Raw genomic sequence first — 21,705 nt, forward strand, 5'->3', positions numbered from 1 at the left:
CATTAAGCACCTGCTCAAAAGCCCTCACTTGACCCTCTTGTCCCAACCAATTACAGACTTATCTCAAACAACCGATTCATAGGTGATTCATGGCTAGACTATTTCACCACGCTGCCTACTCACAACTGTGCCATTTCACAGAATCCAACCAGATCCTCAACCCTGCACAATCCGGCCTCAGACCCTTACGAGGAACTGAATCATGCCTAGTCTCCACCTAGAATGATCTTAAAAGACACTTAGACCCAGAAGGCTTCACCGCCCTAATCCTACTCGACCTCCCAGTAGCCTTCAGTACCATTGTCCACTCACCCTGACAGGCAGACTCCACTCTCTCGGCATCAATGACGCCGCTCTGAAGTGGAAATCCTCCTTCGTCTACAACAGATCACAAATAGTATACTTGCCTCCCTTCTCCTTCACTCCCCGCCCTGTTGCCCATGGAGTACCACAGGGTGCCTCTCTCTCTCCCCTCTGCTCTTTAACCTCTACCTGAGCCACCTCGCTCTGAGCTCTCCACGCTCGCTTCTTTTCTCCAGCTGAGCGTGGAGAGCGGTCGCCGGTGGCCTGAGGGGATCAGCAGGCCTGGAAAGCCCTGCCTGGGCCTCCGTGAGTGTTGTGCATTTCGTGCTTTTAAAGACATAGAAAAAAGAAAGTTGAACTGTTTTCTCGCGCTCCTAGCGCGGTGTTTGGCCTGCTCCTGCTCCCCCCTCCCACTTCCTGGTCTTCCCATCCCTCCCCGCCTCCCTGCCCGCCCACCCCCCCCTCTGATTGGCTGTGTTCCTGCCTCCCCTCTGGCCTACACGACGGCCGTTCCCCACGCTCGCTTCTTTTCTCCAGCTGAGCGTGGAGAGCGGTCGCCGGTGGCCTGAGGGGATCAGCAGGCCTGGAAAGCCCTGCCTGGGCCTCCGTGAGTGTTGTGCATTTCGGGCTTTTAAAGACATAGAAAAAAGAAAGTTGAACTGTTTTCTCGCGCTCCTAGCGCGGTGTTTGGCCTGCTCCTGCTCCCCCCTCCCACTTCCTGGTCTTCCCATCCCTCCCCGCCTCCCTGCCCGCCCACCCCCCCCTCTGATTGGCTGTGTTCCTGCCTCCCCTCTGGCCTACACGACGGCCGTTCCCCACGCTCGCTTCTTTTCTCCAGCTGAGCGTGGAGAGCGGTCGCCGGTGGCCTGAGGGGATCAGCAGGCCTGGAAAGCCCTGCCTGGGCCTCCGTGAGTGTTGTGCATTTCGGGCTTTTAAAGACATAGAAAAAAGAAAGTTGAACTGTTTTCTCGCGCTCCTAGCGCGGTGTTTGGCCTGCTCCTGCTCCCCCCTCCCACTTCCTGGTCTTCCCATCCCTCCCCGCCTCCCTGCCCGCCCACACCCCCCCTCCCCTTCCTCTCCCTCTGCCTATAACCTCCCCCCTCCTGGGCAGCCCTCTGCCCGGCAGCCCCCGCGGCTAAGGGCCCCAGGCCAAGGGCGACTCCTACAGTGCGGCTCCCTGTGTGTCTGCAGGTGTCCGCAGGGGACGCCAGGCGCCAGTTCCACCTGTTCCCCGCTCTCCGGCCCACCCCTCCTCACCTTGCTCACCTCATCCGCTTGATGCCTCGCCCCCTATTCCAATTCCAATTTTTCTCTCGTTCTCCCCTCGCAGGATTCTCAAACTTAGGTGGCCCTGACCTACTACGCATTACTGTTTGCTCTGCACTGTGTTAAACTAGGGTGTTTTTCTCCCCTCGCAGGATTCTCAAACTTAGGTGGCCCTGACCTACTACGCATTACTGTTTGCTCTGCACTGTGTTAAACTAGGGTGTTTTTCTCCCCTCGCAGGATTCTCAATCTTAGGTGGCCCTGACCTACTACACATTACTGTTTGCTCTGCATTGTGGTAAACTAGTGCCCTCCACTCACTTCCTGTCTGCATACTCGTGTCGTCCGCCTCCCCTTCATACTCCATGGTGCTCTCTATCTCGCCTATCTACTCTAACTGCTTCTCTATTGACTATCCTGCTCTCCTCACTAAATCCGGTAGGAAAAAGTTTAAAAAGGACATCCTGGTCTCCAACCCAGGCCTCCCTATCGCTGACACCTACACGAGCGCCTGCTCCAAGGAAACTCTCACTGACATCCTCTTTTTCGTGCCTTCACCTGACCTATGGACCCTTCACATGGTCGCTGTGCTCTCTCCTTTCTCCACCTCTCCCATTAATGGTGGCACCCGTTGGGATGTCCTCTTGGCCCCTTTCCACTCCTCTAAGGCCATCATTAATGTCTATGCTAACGGGACCGTCTTGGTCCAAGGCCCTCAGGCCAACCTTCACCTCTTTGATAGACGCTTCCCATGCCTCATCAACTTCCTCTCTGCTCCCGCTGTCCCCCCTCCTCTGCCCTCATCTACCTTGCCTCTCCCCTCCCTCCCTGCCCCTTCTCTTGCTCCCTCTTCAACTCCTTCTCTAACACCTCCGCAGGGCGTACCTCTGATCTGTACCCCTCCCCGAAAGTTTTTCAAGGGTGGCAACCTTCTCCACATTGCCACCCTAAATTCTCGCTCTGCCATCAAGCACTCCTCTGATATCTGTCGCCTTCTTGAGGAACTGGACCTCGACGTCCTCGGTCTCACTGAAACTTGGTTCACTGCCAGCTCTGCCACCAGCTTCGACACACTCCTACCTGACGGCTACAAGATCCTCTCCGTGCCCAGGCCCAATCGTTCAGGGGGTGGTGTTGCCCTTATCTTCCCTGAGTGGATTCCTGCCACTGTCACTCCTACGCAGACCTACTCCTCTTTTGAATGTCTTGTCTGCCGACTCTCTCTCTCTCCTAGCCATTCCCTTACCGTGGCTACTATCTATCGGCCACCTGGTCAAATTTCCTCCTTCCTCTCTGAATGGGCTGACCTCTCCTCCTCACTCCTGTCCTCAACCACCCAACTCCTCTTTCTCGGTGACTTCAACATCCACCTCGATGCCTCCTGTCCCCCCACTGGTCTCTTTCGCGAACTCTGCAACTCTCTCTCACTCTCTATTCTCCCGTCTGGGCCTACTCACTCTGCAGGGCACACTCTTGATGCTCTGATCTCTTCTGACCTTCCCCTCTCCCTCCCTCTCTCCACTCCTCTCTCCTGGAGCGATCACTTTCTCCTATCCTCCCACCTCTCCCTCCCTACCCCACAGGCAAAGCCACCCTCCTCACTGCCACCCACCTTCTCGGTCATCCGACCCATGAAGCGCGTGTCAGTTGAGGCTTTCGCTGCTACCTTCTCGCCCCCTCCTCCCCCCTCGGCTGACTCCCACCCTGACACAGCCCTCCCCATGCTCTATTCCTCTATATCTGATACTCTCGATATCCTTGCCCCCGTCATGAGAATCCGCCTGAAGCCCAAAGCCAAATGTAACTCCTGGTATGACTCGGATCTCGTCACCCTAAAACGCAAGTGCAGGGTGGCAGAGAGGAAATGGCGTGCTTCATGTTCATCCTCTGACAAACTGGCCTGCCGCCTGCTCCAAAGGCAATACCGGCTCTCCGTTCTCACCAAGAAGAGAGCCCTTATCCAAGCCCGCATCTCTGAGGCATCTAACAACTCGGCTGAACTCTTTAAAATCTGCAAGGAGCTGGCCAACCCTGCTGCAGTCTCTACCTCTCCTGTCCCCTCCCAGGCCCTCTGCACTGCACTGGCCTCGCACTTCATCTCAAAAACTCAGGACATCCTGTCCTCGCTCTCCTCCTCTCTCCTCCCTCCTTCTCTTCCCGGCTCTTCCTCTTGCTCTCTTGCAACCGCCCCTCCGCCCTCCTTCTCTGCTTTTCCACCTTTTTCTGCTGATGAGGTTTCCAGACAAGTCCGATCTATGAAAGCCTCGTCTAAACAGGTTCACCCCTGTTCCTCCAAAACCATCAAGGACCACATCGACTCCCTGGCTCCTGCCCTGGCTGACTTTTGCAACCACTCATTCGCCTCTGGAGTCTTCCCATCCCCCCTCAAGCACTCCCTTGTGCATCCCCTCCTCAAGAAACCCTCTTCCGACCCCTCCTATCCCGGCCAACTATCGCCCAATCTCCATTACTCCCTTCCTGGGCAAGCTCCTGGAGAAACTGGCCATCTCCCAGCTTAACCTCCATGCTGAATCTGTTGGTAATCTTCATGACCATCAATCCGGCTTCAGAGCGGCCAGAAGCACGGAAACTGCTCTCCTGAATATCCGTGAGGACCTGCTCCTGAACCTCGATTCCAACACTCCCTGTGTTCTCATTCTGCTCGATCTCTCCTCTGCCTTTGACACTGTCAACCATGCCATCCTGCTCAACCGTCTCCGTGATAACCTGGGTATCACTGGTCAGGCTCTGGCATGGCTGACCTCTTTCCTTTCCGGTCGACCCTCCCAGGTCCAAATGGGCTCCTTCCTCTCTGACATCTTTTTCTCCACCTGTGGTGTCCCCCAGGGATCCAACCTCTCTCCCTGGCTTTTCAACCAGTATCTGGCACTCCTTGCCCACCGCATCGCCGCTCTCTGCCCCCACTTCCAGTGCTATGCGGACGATACCCAGCTCATTTTCAGGCTACCCTCGGCCTCCTCCTCTCCTTCCCTCATCTCCGACTGTCTGTCTGCTATCCAGGAATGGTGTGCCGCCAATGACCTCTGCCTTAATGCCAGTAAGACCGAGATTCTACTCATCGGCACACCCACTCCCTCCTTCCCTGCAGCTCTCTGGCCGGCCTCCCTTGGCCCCCTTCCTGCCCCTACCTGCAAGGCTAAAAACCTCGGGGTCATCTTCGACTCCACACTCTCCTTCTCTCCTCAAATATCTGACGTCTCTAAGAAGTCACACTACCAGCTGCACCTCCTCAGAGGTATTCTTCCCTTCCTCTCCTTCCCCCAGAAGCTCACTGTCTCCCGAGCCCTGGTTCTCTCAAGGCTGGACTACTGCAACAGCCTCTATCTTAATCTGCCTGCCTCCACTCTCCGCCCTCTGCAACTTATCCAGAACAGAACTGCGAGACTTGTCCTTGGCCTCAAGCCCAGGGACCGTATCTCTCCAGGACTGAAATCCCTTCACTGGCTCCCAGTGGCTGCGAGGATTAAGTTCAAAACCCTCTGCATTGTCCACAAGGCCTTCTGGGGCCTGGGGCCTAAATACCTTCAACTCTCTCTTCCTAAATATCTTCCTTCACGAGCCCTCCGCTCATCCGTCTCCAACTCCCTCATGGTCAGCCGCTTCTCTAAGCAACGAGCTGGGGGTAGATCTCTCTCCGCAGCAGGGGCCTCCCTCTGGAACAGCCTTCCTGCCTCCCTGAAACTTGAGGAGAACCATCTCCGGTTCCGGAAGCACCTCAAAACCTTCCTCTTCGCTTCTGCCTTCTCTCTCCCTCTCCCCTGCTAAACCTGCCTAACTCCCCACTGAATTCTGCACTAAACCTGCATCTGGGCCACTCTCAGCGACCTCGGTCCAGGGCCCAGCCACTCTCCACTTGCACTGCCTCCCTGGCTCCCCCTGCACTGTGGGACTGTCACTGTATCCCTACAGCCCCCTTCCCAGCACTTGCTCTGCACTTACCTCGCACTTGCCACCAGCTGGCCCTTTTTATTTATTATTTATTATTTATTATTTTATTACGCTACTTACCTTGTACTGAACTTTCCCCCCCACCTCCTCCCCCTGCACTTTCTCCTTTTCCCTTTACCCCTGCACTTGCCCGATCTGAATGACACCTGGCCTAGTAGGATCGTTTGTCTGTCTTCCCCTTGTTTCCCTCCCTCCCTGCCTCGTCGCGCCTTGAAACACTTGTGTATAGGCGCGTTACAAATACCATATCATATCATATCATATCATACCTTCCCGCCAGCTCTAACTCAACCCAGGAAAAGTCAAGATCATGATCTCTGGGAAGACCATCCCCCACCCCTCATCCCACCACATACAACACAATAAAACACCTCAGATGCATCATGTTGCGGACCTGACCTGACAAAAAAGCAGCTACCATCACAGTTGCGTTCTCTGCCGCATTTTCCCTACCTGACCTTCCCACACAGAGTCTCTGTGATAATTTCTGTCATCCTTTCATGATTAGACTATGCTAACACCCTTTGCCTGCGTGCCCTCGCATCACAGATAAGAAAACTCCAACAGGTATAAAACACTGCCACAAGGCTCCTCTTAGCCATAGGCACTAGAGAACACATCACATCTGCCCCCTGTGTCCTTCACTAGCTTCCAATCGGGTAACGATACACCTTCAAATTAATGTGCATCACCCCCCAAGCTCTCCACAACACAGGACCAGAATATCTGCGGCATAAACTTACACACTACATGCCTAACATAAATCTCAGATCAGGTGCAGCACTTCTCATCGTCATTCCAGTGACAAAATCAACCAGAATAGGGGGCTCCTCTTTCTCAGTCCAAGATCCCACCATTTGGAACTCAATCCCATTTACCATTCACCATATAGAAGATCACCTCGACTTCAGAAAGGCTCTCAAGAACTGCCTCTTCCCCTCAGAATCCTCACAGACTTAGCCCATCTCCCGGGGAAACTATTACCCTCCCATGACAGGTACACGTGGGTGCCTGAGGAGTAGACAAGGTGGAACTTTAGACCCCCTCTGACTACATTTGATAACCTGGGCAAGACCATAGCTAACCAGGTATCAGCCTTTCTTCACTGGAACATCAAGCACTCCATTGCAACAGAGCACAGATGTATCCCACCCCGAGCATGGCCACTTAGCTCCAAACATCTGCAATAAACATTGCTCAACTACACCCACCCAAACACACATCACCGCCTCCAATAGAATACAGCAGAGTCCCTTGAAAGATTCAGTCCAACTGCTTCACATATCATGTCCCCTTGACTCTCCTACTCCCTTGACAATTTGTCACAGGACCCATTCTCTCACCTGATACCAGTGGGCTGCTGTTACGGCCCTAGCCACTCCCTACATACCTTCGTACTGGCAATAAAATGCACACACACGTTTTAGAGATCCTTTCTTCACCGCTCACATCTCTGACGGTGTTCTGAATGGCTTCATCAGCGCAGCACTCTCTGAGGAATGTGCCATCTGCTAGAAAGACCTCACTCATAGACATTGGGCCTCATTCCGAGTATGGAGGTAGTCATGGCGCTATTTGCGCCATGACTACTTCCCATACCGGGTCTGGGTCCGACCTGGTTCAATGGGGACTTACCGGTCCCTTCCGACCCTGGAGGGGCCGGTAAGTTCCCACTGAAATATCCATTCCCCATTCCCATTTGAGCCCCCATAGGGCTCAATGGGAATGGGGGAGTAGCTAATAACGGTACCGCAATTTGGTCCCTTAGCGGGTCCCGCTAAGGGCGCCTGGTTTAGTGGGACCTGCTAAGGGACCTCAGAATAGGGCGCAAAGGTATTACCGGGACCGATGTCCTTAACGGTGCCCGCTATCCCTTTGCGCCCACCTCGGAATGAGGCCTATTGGCTTATTTCCTTTGCAGTCCCTAAATATTACCGATACTCTGTTCTGCTAGTTAGGTAGGGATATCAAGGGTAGCTCCAGTTATTTCAACCTAGACGAAATGCTCTCCTGATGTGGTTAGGTTCACCATTGGCCTGTTTTTCTGGCTAGTCATCCACAAAAAGCTATCTCGAACTAAGCTCTTGTCCAGTATCATAATTTCCTCCACCATTTTGCATTTTGGTCTCCAGGTTCTCATTTGGCTGCGATTGTGTCACTTTTGCTGACCTTCTATAACACTGGCACCCACGTTTCAGGGGAGTGCAAACCCCGCTCTGTCCCTTTTATTCAATGGTTCCATCATCTCACATCTGACGTTACTGAGCACTCCTCCTTGTCCACCAAATTTTGTTATAGCTGCCACAATGTCACAGAAGTTCCGAGCGTGATCAGGCACCATTGACAAAGAAGGGTCCCCTTCGGACGCTTGTTTTACAGACAAGGAGAGTGGAGCAAAGAAGTCCCTGCTGTCTCTCGTACACTTTTTGGCCTACATATCAGTTCTGCAAACAGTCTCTTCCCATATTGGGGTCAGAGCCCTTCTGAGGCAGCTCCTGTTTAGGGCTTTATTCACTATGATCCAGGTGGTGGGGTGTTGTGGCCTACACCACCAAGGGTTCCCAGTTCACAGTGGCCCTGGTTATACTGCTGTATCCTCTGCATTCCCGAGATCACTTAAACACAGATGGTGTAGTGGGAAGCCCACGTCTCGCACACTTTCACATGGGTTCTCTTGCTACGCCATCATGTGATCACTGTACGATATGTAAGTCCCATCTGGTGGCTCCCGTCATGGTCCAAAGCACCTGAATCATCACCATCTTGCCACCTCTATCAAGCCTCTTTTCTCACAGCTCTTACACAGCGATGACGGCAAACATTGGGCACAGTGAGGACACCACTTCCATGCTTCACATGGTACCACGTCAGAAGCCGCCGCCGGTCCCTGTAGACGGCGGCACGTCACAGCAACACAATCTCAATTAACGCCGAGTCGGTTAATCCGCCATCTCAGCACTCAGCTCTGCCCTTCAGCATTGAAGATTTGAAAGAATTATACAAGTGGAAAGTTGAGAATTTAAGATAGTCAGAAATTGCCACTTTTACGGACTTCAATTATACATTTGCAGGTCCCAAAGAGGAAATTGGTACTAGCAGCAATATAGTGGCCTTCACAAATACAGAAGCCTTTTTTGGAATCTATTTCTTTGTTTTTATGACAAAGACCTGCTTAATATAATATGTGTGTGTAACCAGAGTGTGTGTATATATAATATTTCTTGCAGTGTCATGCCTTGCAATGTCACTGAAATAGAATGACTGTGACCACCTGACACGTGATCAACCCACACATGCTTTGTTTGTTAGCCAGGCCGATGTCACCGGCACGTGCCATGTAACATAAGTAAAGCCTGCATTCCAAAAGCTGTGCTTCTCCCAATTCCCCTGCCTCTCTTTTATCACCACAACTGCACACCCATTAGAAGTGCGATATTAATGGCCTGTATGACTGTGTCAGTATTATTATCCGAGGCAGGCCCCTCGGGGTCTCCTAAACTAAAGTACTATTAAATGCCCCCGTTTACTGCTTCACTGGTTCAATCAAATGGAGCACTAACTCGACAGAATTGAAAGGGACTCAACGTTATTCTCCACAACTTGACAGATACGTGGGCCTTTAGGCTGTGTAGTGCACTTCCCCAGTGTGCCGACCGCTGCACTATAATATATATATATTCAGCGGATGTGGGAAGTCATGTCCAGCTTAACTCTGCGGGCTCCCATTTATGGCCCCCATAATGCCATGTGCCCCATAATGCCATTTTGTAACCAAATTCAGACAATTCAGGCCTCAATCCAAGTTTGGCGGTTACTGCTGAAAAATACTGCCAAAATCAGTTACGTTACCGCCACTTGGTCCCTTGCGTTTACCACAGGCTTACAAGTGTTGGTAATGTAGTGTTGGTCTCATTTGTATTTTTGGCGGAATTTCCACTGGCAGAATTACTGAGTGGCAATGTCACTGATTTTTGGAGTATAAGTGGAAGTTTGCCTCCTGCATCAAGTTGGAGGTAAATATGAAAGCAAATCCTCCACTTTTCCTCCCAGAATCAGTGAAATTACAACTCATTAATATTGTTTTATTGATATAGTTGCCTAAAACACTCATTAGTTGCCAATTATCACTCATTAATTCCGTCAGTGGTAATTACGCCAAAACATGTAGTTTGGCGGTGCAGGAAAAATTCTGGAGATATTCCAGAATGGAGATCATTCTGTTACTGCTAAAAAGTGGTGTTAATGGAATTATCACCACTTTGTTCCCGCACTGCCAAACTTGGAATCCTTTTGAATCACTTGGTATGCCAGCCAAGAAACATACACCTATGTGAATGTGTGGGTGCCTCTTCTCAGCCATACACCTGTGTGAATGTGTGGGTGCCTCTTTTCAGCCATACACCTATGTGAATTTGTCGGCGCCTCTTTTCAGCCATAGACCTATGTGAATGTGTGGGCACCTCTTCTCAGCCATACACCTGTGTGACTGTGTGGGCGCCTCTTTTCAGCCATACACCTATGTAAATGTGTGGGCGCCTCTTCTCAGCCATACACCTGTGTGAATGTGTGGGCGCCTCTTCTCAGCCATACACCTGTGTGAATGTGTGGGATCCTCTTCTCAGCCATACACCTGTGTGAATGTGTGGGCTCCTCTTCTCAGCCATACACCTGTGTGACTGTGTGGGCGCCTCTTTTCAGCCATACACCTATGTGAATGTGTGGCGCCTCTTCTCAGCCATACACCTATGTAAATGTGTGGGCGCCTCTTCTCAGCCATACACCTGTGTGAATGTGTGGGCGCCTCTTCTCAGCCATACACCTGTGTGAATGTGTGGGATCCTCTTCTCAGCCATACACCTGTGTGAATGTGTGGGCTCCTCTTCTCAGCCTGGATCCATCGGGCTGCAGCTCATGGCCATTATTTGATTGAATGGCTGGGTGGGAACAGGATGGTTATCCTTCTTTCTACGAGATGGCAGCAAGGATCTCTTCAAGAGGAAATTGTGCTTTTTTCCCCAAAATGCATCTATGCTGACCCACCCACAATGCTTTTAAATTCAAATAGGTGTCATTCCAAAATGGATACTAAATGTATTTATTGTGCATTAGGCGTGCGTTATAATTTGCCTCTTTAGAACTTGTATTCCTGGGGTCAGATCATATAAAGTGCTGTGATGGATGGTAATGTAATGACATTTGCAACAGATGACCAGTGCAGAAAATGTGCACTGACTCTCTAGTAAAAAAAAAAAAGAAAACACATTAAAATCATTGTGTGTGCGGTAATGTTGATACAAAATCATGCTATTATAATGCTATTTGTGCATTCATATCCTCATTGTGCATATTAAAGCCAATCTAAAGCGTGGTGTCTTGGAAAAGGTTCCTGATCCTTTGTGTTGTGAACACTGATAATGCACATTGTCAGAGCCCATATTACAGAAACTTTTCACCGTCGCAAGAGCTGTTTTGCACAGGATTATCACGACATTGCTCTAGTTAAACAAGCATTGGCAATGCCAACATTTTGAGCTTTTGTGTAGACATGGAAAAGGCACTTGCCAGGCACAGCCCTAGTGGTACTAACTGGCCATTGATAGTAGCAGGTGCAAAAGGGTGCAAGTACCTCGGCATCTAATAGCAGTGCCTGGCAACTGCCTAAAACTTATACACAAGCCAAAACTGTTCACATTGCTAATGCCTGTTTTTAACAGGACTTCAGGAAAGGACACTGAGATTAATTCTAAATCGAGTAGCTCAAGGCAGACCTGGTTGACAAATTTGTATTACAACAGTAGCAGGTCTACAACTCCAATGAAGTCTTTAACACACAGAAGACTGCTGTGGAAACCACTGGCAGGCGGTGGTCAGACACATTTTTTCGAAAAAATAATGTCGAAAAAAAAAGTCGAATTCCTTTTTTTTAAATTATATATTTATTTTGGGGTCTGGGAATAAAAAAAATGAGTAAAACAAAAAAAAAAAAATTAAAAAAGGGGGTTGGAGGGAACCTCCCCATTTCGAATAAAAAACGTATTAAAAACGTTTTCTCAACATTTTTTAGAAAAAATGACTCGACATTTTTGAATTCGAAAAAATGACTATGAACCCTGGCAGGCACTTTGAGTGCAAAGTTTGATGGTAAGTCTTGATTAAAGCGAGCACAAAGTGTTCCCATGAGTAAGTGTTTTTGGGGGAGGAGGGCCGGCAGAAACATGCTGGGAATGGCCATAGAGATTAGCATGGCTGTGGGAAGTCAATTGGTGGAACATTAACCAAACACCTACAGGCTGTGTGTCCCTCCTCATGTGCCATTCCTTTCTATCTGTACTCTAATGCAATCGTTTCAGTTTATAGGTGTTACACCTAAACAAATAAAATATATGCGTTCAAGGTATTTTAGCACCAAGGCAAGGCTTGCCCTATTGCCATCGCCATTATTCATTAGTACTCGGACTACCATGGTCCCACTTGATAAATGCACTGACCTAGGTTTACGTGTACTAGGCTAGGGCAAGGTTTGCCCTACTGTAATGTTTCCTTAATCTCAGCCCTGGTTTTAATTGAAACCTGACACACGTTGCACTTTACTGTGTACATCACGTTTCTGTCTTGTTAGTGTGTGAGTTGTGTAATGGAAAGTTTATGCAGGACTGGTCAGTAAATATTTGTTTTTAGATGTTAATTTTCCAAGTGGGCGTGTTGGGAGAGCAAGGAAACTACCCCATTAAAGGTCTCCAACTGTAAGTATTTCCGCATAATGTATACCCTTTGAACTCTTTCCTCTAATATAATTGTTAACAAAACAAAGCTAGCCTGCCCTGCACCGGGACTGTGAGCTGCATGACTTTTTTTTTCATCATTTGATTGTTTTTTTGCATGGCAATCTTAATTTTGAATCGAATCATGCCAACAAATTATTAACAGATTTGATACATACTTAACGACATTTAGTGATACTAATAAATGCTTCTAATAGGCACCCTTTGTTATTATGATACTAACTATATCTTGGTATGTCCCATTCCCCATTTCTTAAATCTGTAATATTTTTAAAGATTCTAAGTCAATCCAAGAAAAAATAGCAGAGGCGATCGAAAACCCCAGGCTTTTGAATGCCGAGCCGGAGCCCAGTGACTCCAGCACAGATGAAGAGGACAACCCTGTTGGATCTGTCCCTGAAAGAAGTGAAGGTAAGCTCAAGAAAATATGTTTAATGATAACGAATCAGTGACAGAGAGCAGCTCAGCTGCAAACCTACAGAGGCCACAATAATGTATTAGCACATGGCGATCGTTGACCTCCACGCAGCCAATCAGAATGTTCAGAGTCCAATCAATAACTACTGGTATTCACTGCATTCTGAACATTCTGTCCTTAAAAGTAAACAGGGAAACAACAATAACAGTTCCAGAAAAAATTGTATTCAACAAGACACTTCCTCTTTCTGAAGCGCTGTTTTTGCTGCAACATCGCAATTAACCCAACAAAGAGAAAGGTGAAATATGGGAAAAGGATTTCACTTTCTTTTTCGTGGCACCTAATGCATGCTCATGTTAAACTGTTAAAGTCCTGTTTTTACTTCACCACAAAAGCTCCAAAACATGTTTTGCTATTACTGGTATGTGCTAATAACCTTACAGACCTCGGGAGTGGTAATTATCTCTTGGGAATATGATCCTTCACCTTTGACCATAATTTAGTGGTGAGTCATTATCCTGCGATAATGACCCCTCCCTATAAGGCTATAATAATGCATAGCTAAGCATTCATACACAGAAATCGCCTTTCGTCAGTGTACATGCAGGGGTCAAAACTCTTCTGATCTCCAGATGCGTTGTACTGCAACTCCCATCAGCCACAGCCCACTTAGTCAATGATGAGGGATGATGGGAGCGGTAGTTCATAACATCTGGTGAGCCACACATAGCAAGGGCACACAAAGATGTAAACTAACATCATTTAGCAAAGAAGCTACGCTGCTGTAGCTAAGAATCTCTTAATCCTCTCTGTGGCAGTTTTCGTTGGTTGCATTCCCAAATACAAAGTTGCTCATTATAGAGCTCTCAATTTAGATAAACACAACAGCAAGCATTCAGAGGTTATTTCGGAGCTTGGAGGAAAGGAAACATGTCCAGGCAATACAGCTTTTGTCTGGAAATATTCTGCAGCCATGCATTCTGCCCATTGCCCGCACACCAGTGGATTTTAGTGGATCATGCGCAGTTGTTCTGTGCCAGCTTAAAACAGGTGCAGTCCATATGAATATCTTTGGGTCTGCAGCCACCATTGCTTGTCTGCGCTGAGTGTATTATCAAATCATTGTGCACAGAAAATATTTTTGGAGTGGTACAGCCTGCATGCAATGACAAGTCTGGACCACCTTGAAGCATGTGGCGACCCGTCAAGCCCTCTCACCACCATGCTTGAGAGGGAGCGCAATGCTCCAGCGCAGTCTGGCCTACAAACCCGGGATGCTGCTACTGGCCATGCGAATTTAACCTTTAGACATGAACGACCTTGTACATTTATTTTTTAAATACTACTGACTTTTTTATTACATTTTTGGTTGCTACCAAACCCGTTTCATTTTTTTGTATCGCTATCATCCTTGGCAAATACATTTTTGGTTACTATCGGCCTTGCATTACATTTTTTGATCATTACTGGACTCATTCCTTTCATTGTTGGGCAATTCTAACCTTTTTTAATGTAATCCTGCCAGACTTATTAAAGTAACACCTTGCCGCTCCCAGCTTTGCTAATGTAACTTTTGCCCCCCACCGCATTATACATTGTAGATTGCTACCTTCCTTGCATAGTGATCTTTTAGTTGCTACTGACTTTCTTCATAATTATTGTATCTTCTGTCTTTGCATTTCAATCCTTCTCTGCTATCAACCTAGTTAGCCTTGCTTGCTAGTTGCTGTTTATTCCCAGCCTGCATTCAGTCATTACTAGGCTGGGTGCACTTGATGGGGCGCCACCTTCCTATCGCTCTCTAGCCTAGTGCCACTGCCCCCTCCTCCACGATGCTTCCCCCACATCCTTCTCCTCTTCCTATTCACCATTTCCCTACTTCCTTATCTAGGGGTTCTCTTCATCCAGCTGCATGACTTTCCTTTACTTATCCTCTTATTCTTGCTCCTTCTGCATCCCTAGGTTCCAAATATTCCAAACTCCACTGTGGTCGCTCCAACCGCACTTCTCCATCCTCAATTCCTCGCTTATTGCACCCTCCTCCCCTTTGAGCAACACATTCCTCCTCCTACCCACTGATCTCACATCCAATCTTTCAGTGCAGATCAACAAAGTTTTATTTGGCATGGGTCATAAAACCATCATTTACATGCAAACCATTTACAATTAGATAATTACAATTCATCTTAATTCATCACAATAAAATACACCAGTAGCAAGGGATAACCCAGGAATCTCAATAAGATCCACAGAGTAAATACAATCAACAACGTCTCTGTATACAGGAAGAAAGTGCTGTTTCAAGTGTAGTTCTTTACATGTTATTCACTACCCAAATGGTAGCCCCAACTCAGTCCATGGATTTCCAAGCCTCCATGTAGTAGGTATTCTTCGAGGAAGAAGTTATCTGTACAAAGTGTGCAGAAGGTGCAATGTGAAGTACAGTTGTGACCATTTTTCTATTCATTACACAGATGTCATAACTGACGCTACTGGTGTACCTCGGGCCTTGACCAAGCTGTCTCTAGGCAGCCAGGCACGGTGTATATATTTAGCCACCAGTATTTCCGTTCTGTTTTTGCAGCCCTGAGAAATTGCTATTGGTCACAGAAAAATAAGAAATGTATGATGACAGTTTCTTCACCTGTTTCGCACAGCGGGCATATTTTCGTATTGCCTGCCCTCCATGTGCTTGTAAAACGTGCCAGGTTGAGTGTGCCCATTTTGAACTCTAGATAAAGGGATCTCGCAAAGGCTGGGGAGATGACGTCCAAATTCTCCTTGTATACAAAGTCCCACTAGGCTTCGATGTAGCATGGCCCCAGGCTTAGGCCCTGGCATGAGTTCTCCATGGTCCTCCAAGATTCCTGTAGAATGGCCTCTTTGAGCCTTGTCTTTGGTGCTTTGGCCAATACATTTTGTCCAGTCCACATTCCTGGCAGTTGGAGCCTCCTGAGGGTTTCCTTCACATATGTAACCCACGGAAGGCTCCTTCTAAATGGATAATAGCATTGGGTGAGCCCCAGTATAGCCTCAAAGACTTTTTTTAGAAGCACATTTTCTGATACCACAAGTTTGGGAACGTTTACATGACGCCATATGTCAGCCCCTTATCATGCAGAGGGGATGGCCTGATTCTTATAGAGCCTAAGGGCCAGTGATACAACTCCCCCACCACAATGGATATGAAACACCATGGCCACACCAGTACAGTTTTCTAAATTAACATGGGCCTTCGTTAGTCGTGCGGATCATGAACAGTTTTCTTGGAATCGTACCCATAAATAATCAAAGCATGCAACCTGCTCAAGCCTACGGCCATTTCTATCACATGCAAAGTGCCTTTATTTGCTGTTCTTGGTTTGAAGACCATCGTTTTTGTTTGATTCTGGTACAGTGTTCATTGCATTTTATCGCATTTCCTCACAAACTATGCCATTGTGCTCTGAATCCCCATTGATGATGTTGCCAGAAGGACGGCATCGTCATTGAAGAATAGCGCTGATACCTTGTCCTTGCTTATCCTAGGGCATCTAAACAGTTAACAACCAGATCTCTAATGACCTCATGAATAAACTGACAGAACAACAGTGGGGCGAATATGCACCCCTGCCTGACTGCACGGGTGACTCTGAAAGAGTCTTCAACTTCCCCTCCGAGCCCAAAACGTACTACTGCCTCATGTTCATGATATGATATGATATGGCATTTATAACGCGCTGTTAGGGAGAATTCTCTGTTTAGGCTGAATTTCCTAACCTAGTGAGTCCCCCAGCAGCTTTGCTGGATTTCTGGAGTTTGTTTTTTTCCATCCTGCCAAGAGTGAGACTCTTTTTCTCCCACTCTTGGACATGAGTGTGTGTAATTCCTTTGAATGTCAATGTGTTCTATGGGCTATGGGGTCTTTTACTCCATAGGGTCTCATATGTTTTGCTATGTGTGTTACACTGCACCCTCCATGCCGTAGCACCGGGGCGTCCTAGCGGACCTCCATCATAGACTCCATACCCGGGGACTGACTACTGTCTCCCCGGGCATGTAAAGTCACCATTGGCTTTACTAGACCTAAATTTACTAACAGAATTAGTACAAACCATCCTATTGTGGACGTACTAGTAGGGGTAATTCGATTACTCCTGGGTCTGTTATTCGAGGGGGCACTGTCCCGTCCCCCCTCGTCGAGTTTTGGCTGGTGGCAGTGGAAATTACTTGTTATGTTCGACCCCGAATATAACCCAATGGGATTCTTCCCATTGTTGGAGATTGATACTTTTCCTCGTTAATCTCTAACATACCACCGGTTTACTTATCTTAAATAAGTCTATCGGATGGTATTTTCTGCCAGAACTCGGTTTTAAAATGGCGTCTGTGTTCGTCTCTGTGACTCCTAAACCAAAGGTTGAGCCCTTTGTTCCACTTTTGGCGGGCTTCTGTACAGAGACCCTCCCAAGTGGTGCCATTCTGTCTGGGTTACCACAGGGGTGTGGGAGGGGGTTTAGGCACCCTGGACCGAGTTGCCTTGCCAACTCCAGTCGCACTCTAGAGTGATTGGCCCAAGTGGTGAGCATCCCCGCTCACCACTTAGCAGGTGTTGATTGACAGCTAGGCTGAATGAATGGGGGTTTTCTGCATAAAAGCAGGGCTTTTGGGACTGGATCTTCAGAAGTCGCCACAGGACCTAAAGAATCTGACGAGGGTAAAGCTGAGCCGACCTGCAACGACGACACCTCCGGTGGAGCCCTGCTGAACCGACTCACCACTTCCCGACGACAGAGGAGATCTCCCTGCAGGAGAGTCTCTTCCCCTGACTGGTGGGAACAACCAGTCCCCTTTGCTTTTTCTTCGCCTCAGGACGCAGTGGTCGAATTGCCCGTGCAGAGCACCTCGGCAACCGGATAGCCACTACCCCTGTACCGCGACCAAAAGGTGGTTCCTTGTGACGGAGCACTCCGCGGCTGGTCTCTTCCCTGGTGGTGCAACAATCTTCAACTTTCCTTCGACGACGTGATCACCTCTTCTCTTAGCAAAGACCGGACGTGCATCCACCACCAGGAACAACTGCCCCCGCCGGAGCTGTCTCTCCACAATCAAGGTACTGTGTCCGCCTGGCTTCCCTTGTTGCCGGATAGAGTGAGGTGTCTTCATCCTCGCCTCTCTATAGGGTCGCCTCCAAGCTTTCTCTAGCGTGTTATTCTGAACTGGTCCAATCTGCCGATAACAATTTGCTACAAAGACTCGAACACATTTCCACTAGATACTTTTTTTGGACATATCGCCTTGCCTCTCTGCGAGTGGGTCTGGCCTCTGAACTTTGGAATCTACAGTGGTTCTTGTCTTCTTGCCTTGCATCTTTGTTCTTACACGTATTGGTATCGAGTTGATTTCTTAACCCGCCTTTTTCTCTCCCAACCTAACGAATACTAGAGTGCCATCTAGGTTAAAGCATACACCTCTGTCTGCAAATAAGTGATGCCGTTGAACCTAGACTTGTCGAACTATTGTTAGAGGGATTGATCTGTTTCTTCTAGTAATTGCAATTGAAGTTGTTTGCCGTAATAGTGCCAGAGTGTTTTTATATAGATGTGTCGTTAGAAATAAATACCTTTATATCTTTACATCCAAGCCTTGTTGCGTGGTTGCTTGTCTTACTGTGTAGACTGCCCTATTTTGTATACTCCACATACTGCCTAACTCTTCTTGAGGGAAGTCTGACTGCTCAGCCACAGCTACCAAGTGAATCTGTGTGGTACAGACTGTTACCAAGTGGGTTCACCGCCAAACACCTGTAGTCCTAAATCTTTTGCAGTGGTCCCAGAGGGAACTGCACAGGTTTCCGCCTAACACTGGTGGCAGCGGTGGGATTTGTATCGAGTATACAGTTTAGAGTGCTTTTCGACACTTTAGGATAACTAACCACAAAGTTTAGCACTAAAAAGCAACTTTCAAAAACATGTCTACTATGGAACCTTACAGTCAAGAATCCTTGTCAGGTGAAAATACTGAGAGATTACGAGCTCTCTGTAGGCAAGAGAATCTTCCTGTAAGGGGTAAGAAGTTAGAACTGATAGAGAGATTGCTGGCGAACCAAAGTCTGGGTACGGGTTCAGAGGAACCAATATCTCCAGCAAATGTAGATAACAGTAATGGTGTTGATCTAAATCATAATTCTGATGATAGTGATGAAGAGGCTGAAGAGAAAGGAGAGGCTAACGAACCTGTCTCCCCTGCTCCTCTACCTGCCTTATCAGCTGTACCTACGGGGCCCATACCAGGTCCCACATGTAACCCTGCTTATTTTGAACTTGAAGAAATGAAGCTCGAATTAGAATACAAACGGTTCTTGGCTCAATCTGAACGAAACCGAGAGCTCGAGTTCAGACGGATGAATGCCCAGGCTGAGCAGAAGCAAGCTGAGTTAAGACTCAGGGAAATATAACTTAATCATGAGTTAGAGATGAAAAAGTTGTCTGTGGAAAATGCTTCTCTCTCCTCTGGTTCCTCTAGGAGCTCCAGTCCCAAAAGACCCCGGATGCCGAAGGAATTAGTGGGTATGTATGAACCGAGATTGGATGTGTTGGATTGGTTAAAACTGTTTGAGTACAATCATGGGCTCCAGGACATCACCGGGAATGATTTACTTCCCTGGTTGTTCTCTAGGCTCCCTCCTGTTGCGACTGATGTGGTAATGGAGTTGGGGGAGGCGGATAAGACGGATTATGCAAGTGTGAAACTAGCTTTGATAGCTAGGTTCGGGAAGACCCCTTCCCAGTATTTTAAGAGGTTTAGAACCCTCAAAAAGCATGATGGTACCCCTTGGGCTACCTGGGCGAGTGAAGGGTTGAAAAACTTAGAGGGATGGATTAAGGGTTACAAAGTGAACACTTATGAGGGTATGAAGAATCTTTTTATGTTGGAGTCTATTTATGATGCCTGTTCTCCTGAGCTCAGACAGCACTTGGCTGATTCGAAGGAATTGGATTCCCGGAAGCTAGCTAGGGCTGCTGACTTATGGGTTGCCAACAGGGCTACTCTTAAGGATTCTGGGGCAACTCAGAAAAAGGATGAGGGAAAACAGCCTAAAAAAGACTCGAAAGAGAATTTGAATAACTCAAATTCCAAAGAGGGCCGCAAACAAAACCAGAAGGGTAAGCCACAAGGAAAACCGCAGCAGAATAGTGTGTCTTCTGGTGCCAAACCGGAAGGAGGCCAGAACAAGCTACCATTCCAGAAAGCATTCGGTAAATGCTTTGTTTGTGGCTCGACTCACCACGTGAAAGGAGATCCCAGATGTAAGGGTAAACCTTCAGGGGTCCAGCTTGTCTCCTTAGCCTTCGCTCCAGAGGAGGAAGTCCAAATGGCAAGTGGAAACTTTCTACTGCTAGCTGACGAACCCATTGGAGTCTCAGCCAGCGTTTCTTTAGTATCTCTGGGGTTGTGGGAACAACAGAATTTAGATGTCTATAATTCTATCCCCGATAATACTAAAGAGTATTATAAGGACAGTGTCCAGGTGAATGGTCAGGAGACTCCTGCCATTAGGGACACTGGGGCCAGCATAACTGTGGTGGATACATCGTTTTTTCAGGCTGAGGATGTTGCTAAGGCACCCAGACGCCTCACCAAGTTAGCTGGAGGGCCTGTGCAGATGCTTCCCCAATTACCAGTTCTCATCCAGTGTAACGACATGACTGTGAAGATACCTGTCAGCATACAGAGTGAGGTACCAGGACGCGTACTGTTGGGTAACGATTTAAAAACTCTCGGAGTTGTATCGCATACTCCCAGACCTCCTAGTAAATGGTTGCAGGAGCTAACCAGACCCGCAAGAGAGAGGACCATGCGCGGTACTCTCCAGGAGATGATGAAGAAAGAAATCACTCCTGCTCCACTAGAATTGTCGGCAGCTGTCTCGAAGAAATCAGAAGCGAAAGGGAAACCTAAAACTTCTACCCCGAAACCAGCGGCCAGCATTTCGGTGCAGCCAACAAGGACTTCCCCGCGGTTGTCCAACGTTACACCCGTAACTCCACCTCCAGCTGAGGCTGAGAGGGAGGTACAACCCTGTGTGGTAGAGTTAGACTCTGAGGAAGAGCTAATGGAAGGCCAGGAACTCATTGGAGATCTGGATCCTGTTGACCATCCTGAGCTGCAGTCTTTACTGGCAGAAGGTGGACCCAGCAGGGCAGACTTCAGTAAGGGACAGAGAGAATGTCCAACTCTGGAAGGTCTTCGCCACCAGGCAGAAGCTCAGGCTGAAGGGCAAGAGCCTGGGAAATACAGGTTGCACTGGGAAGATGGCCTCTTCTACAGTGAACCGACCGAGTCTGCACCTGGAGACTACAAACGATTTGTAGTACCCCAAGAGAACAGACCACAGTTCTTGCAGTTAGCCCACGAGATTCCTTTGGCTGGTCACTTGAGTTTCAAGAAGACTAAGGAAAGGCTCTCTCTACTTCTATTGGCCGAAGATGGGGGCCGAAGTGGAAAAACACTGCAGGAGCTGCCACACCTGCCAGACCTCTGGTAAGGTTGGCTCCAAGAATGTGGTACCTTTAGTGCCTCTCCCAGTTGTGGGAGTCCCATTTGAGAGAGTAGGGATTGACATCGTTGGTCCCCTTGATCCTCCAACCTCCTCAGGCAACAGGTTTATACTTGTTGTCGTAGACAATGCTACTAGGTATCCTGAGGCAATTCCTATGAGGACTGTTACGGCTCCGGCTGTGGCTAAGGCCCTCCTTGGTATTTTTACCAGGGTCGGGTTTCCTAAGGAAGTAATCTCTGACCGGGGTCAAACTTTATGTCCCACTACATGAAAGCCATGTGGAAAACCTGCGGAGTTACTTACAAGTTCTCAACAGCTTACCACCCACAAACCAATGGGTTGGTAGAACGGTTCAACCGAACCATGAAGAGCATGATAGGTGCTTTAGAGGAACCCCTTAAGCGTAAGTGGGACCTTCTACTGCC

The 21,705-nt window shown here is 48.3% G+C and overlaps 1 protein-coding gene across 2 annotated transcripts in view; it reads left to right on the plus strand.

Annotated features, from left to right (window-relative positions):
• Positions 1–21,705, plus strand: part of ERICH3 (glutamate rich 3) — a 728,475-nt gene that overhangs the window by 651,951 nt on the left and 54,819 nt on the right. For both annotated transcript variants that reach the window (XM_069641907.1, XM_069641908.1), the window contains exon 13: positions 12,597–12,731. In XM_069641907.1, coding sequence (XP_069498008.1) covers positions 12,597–12,731 — 135 coding nt within the window. The remainder of the gene's footprint in view (positions 1–12,596; positions 12,732–21,705) is intronic.

The sequence above is a fragment of the Ambystoma mexicanum genome, chromosome 1q (genome assembly GCF_040938575.1).
Source record: "Ambystoma mexicanum isolate Mex_15411 chromosome 1q, UKY_AmexF1_1, whole genome shotgun sequence".
NCBI lineage: Eukaryota > Metazoa > Chordata > Amphibia > Caudata > Ambystomatidae > Ambystoma > Ambystoma mexicanum.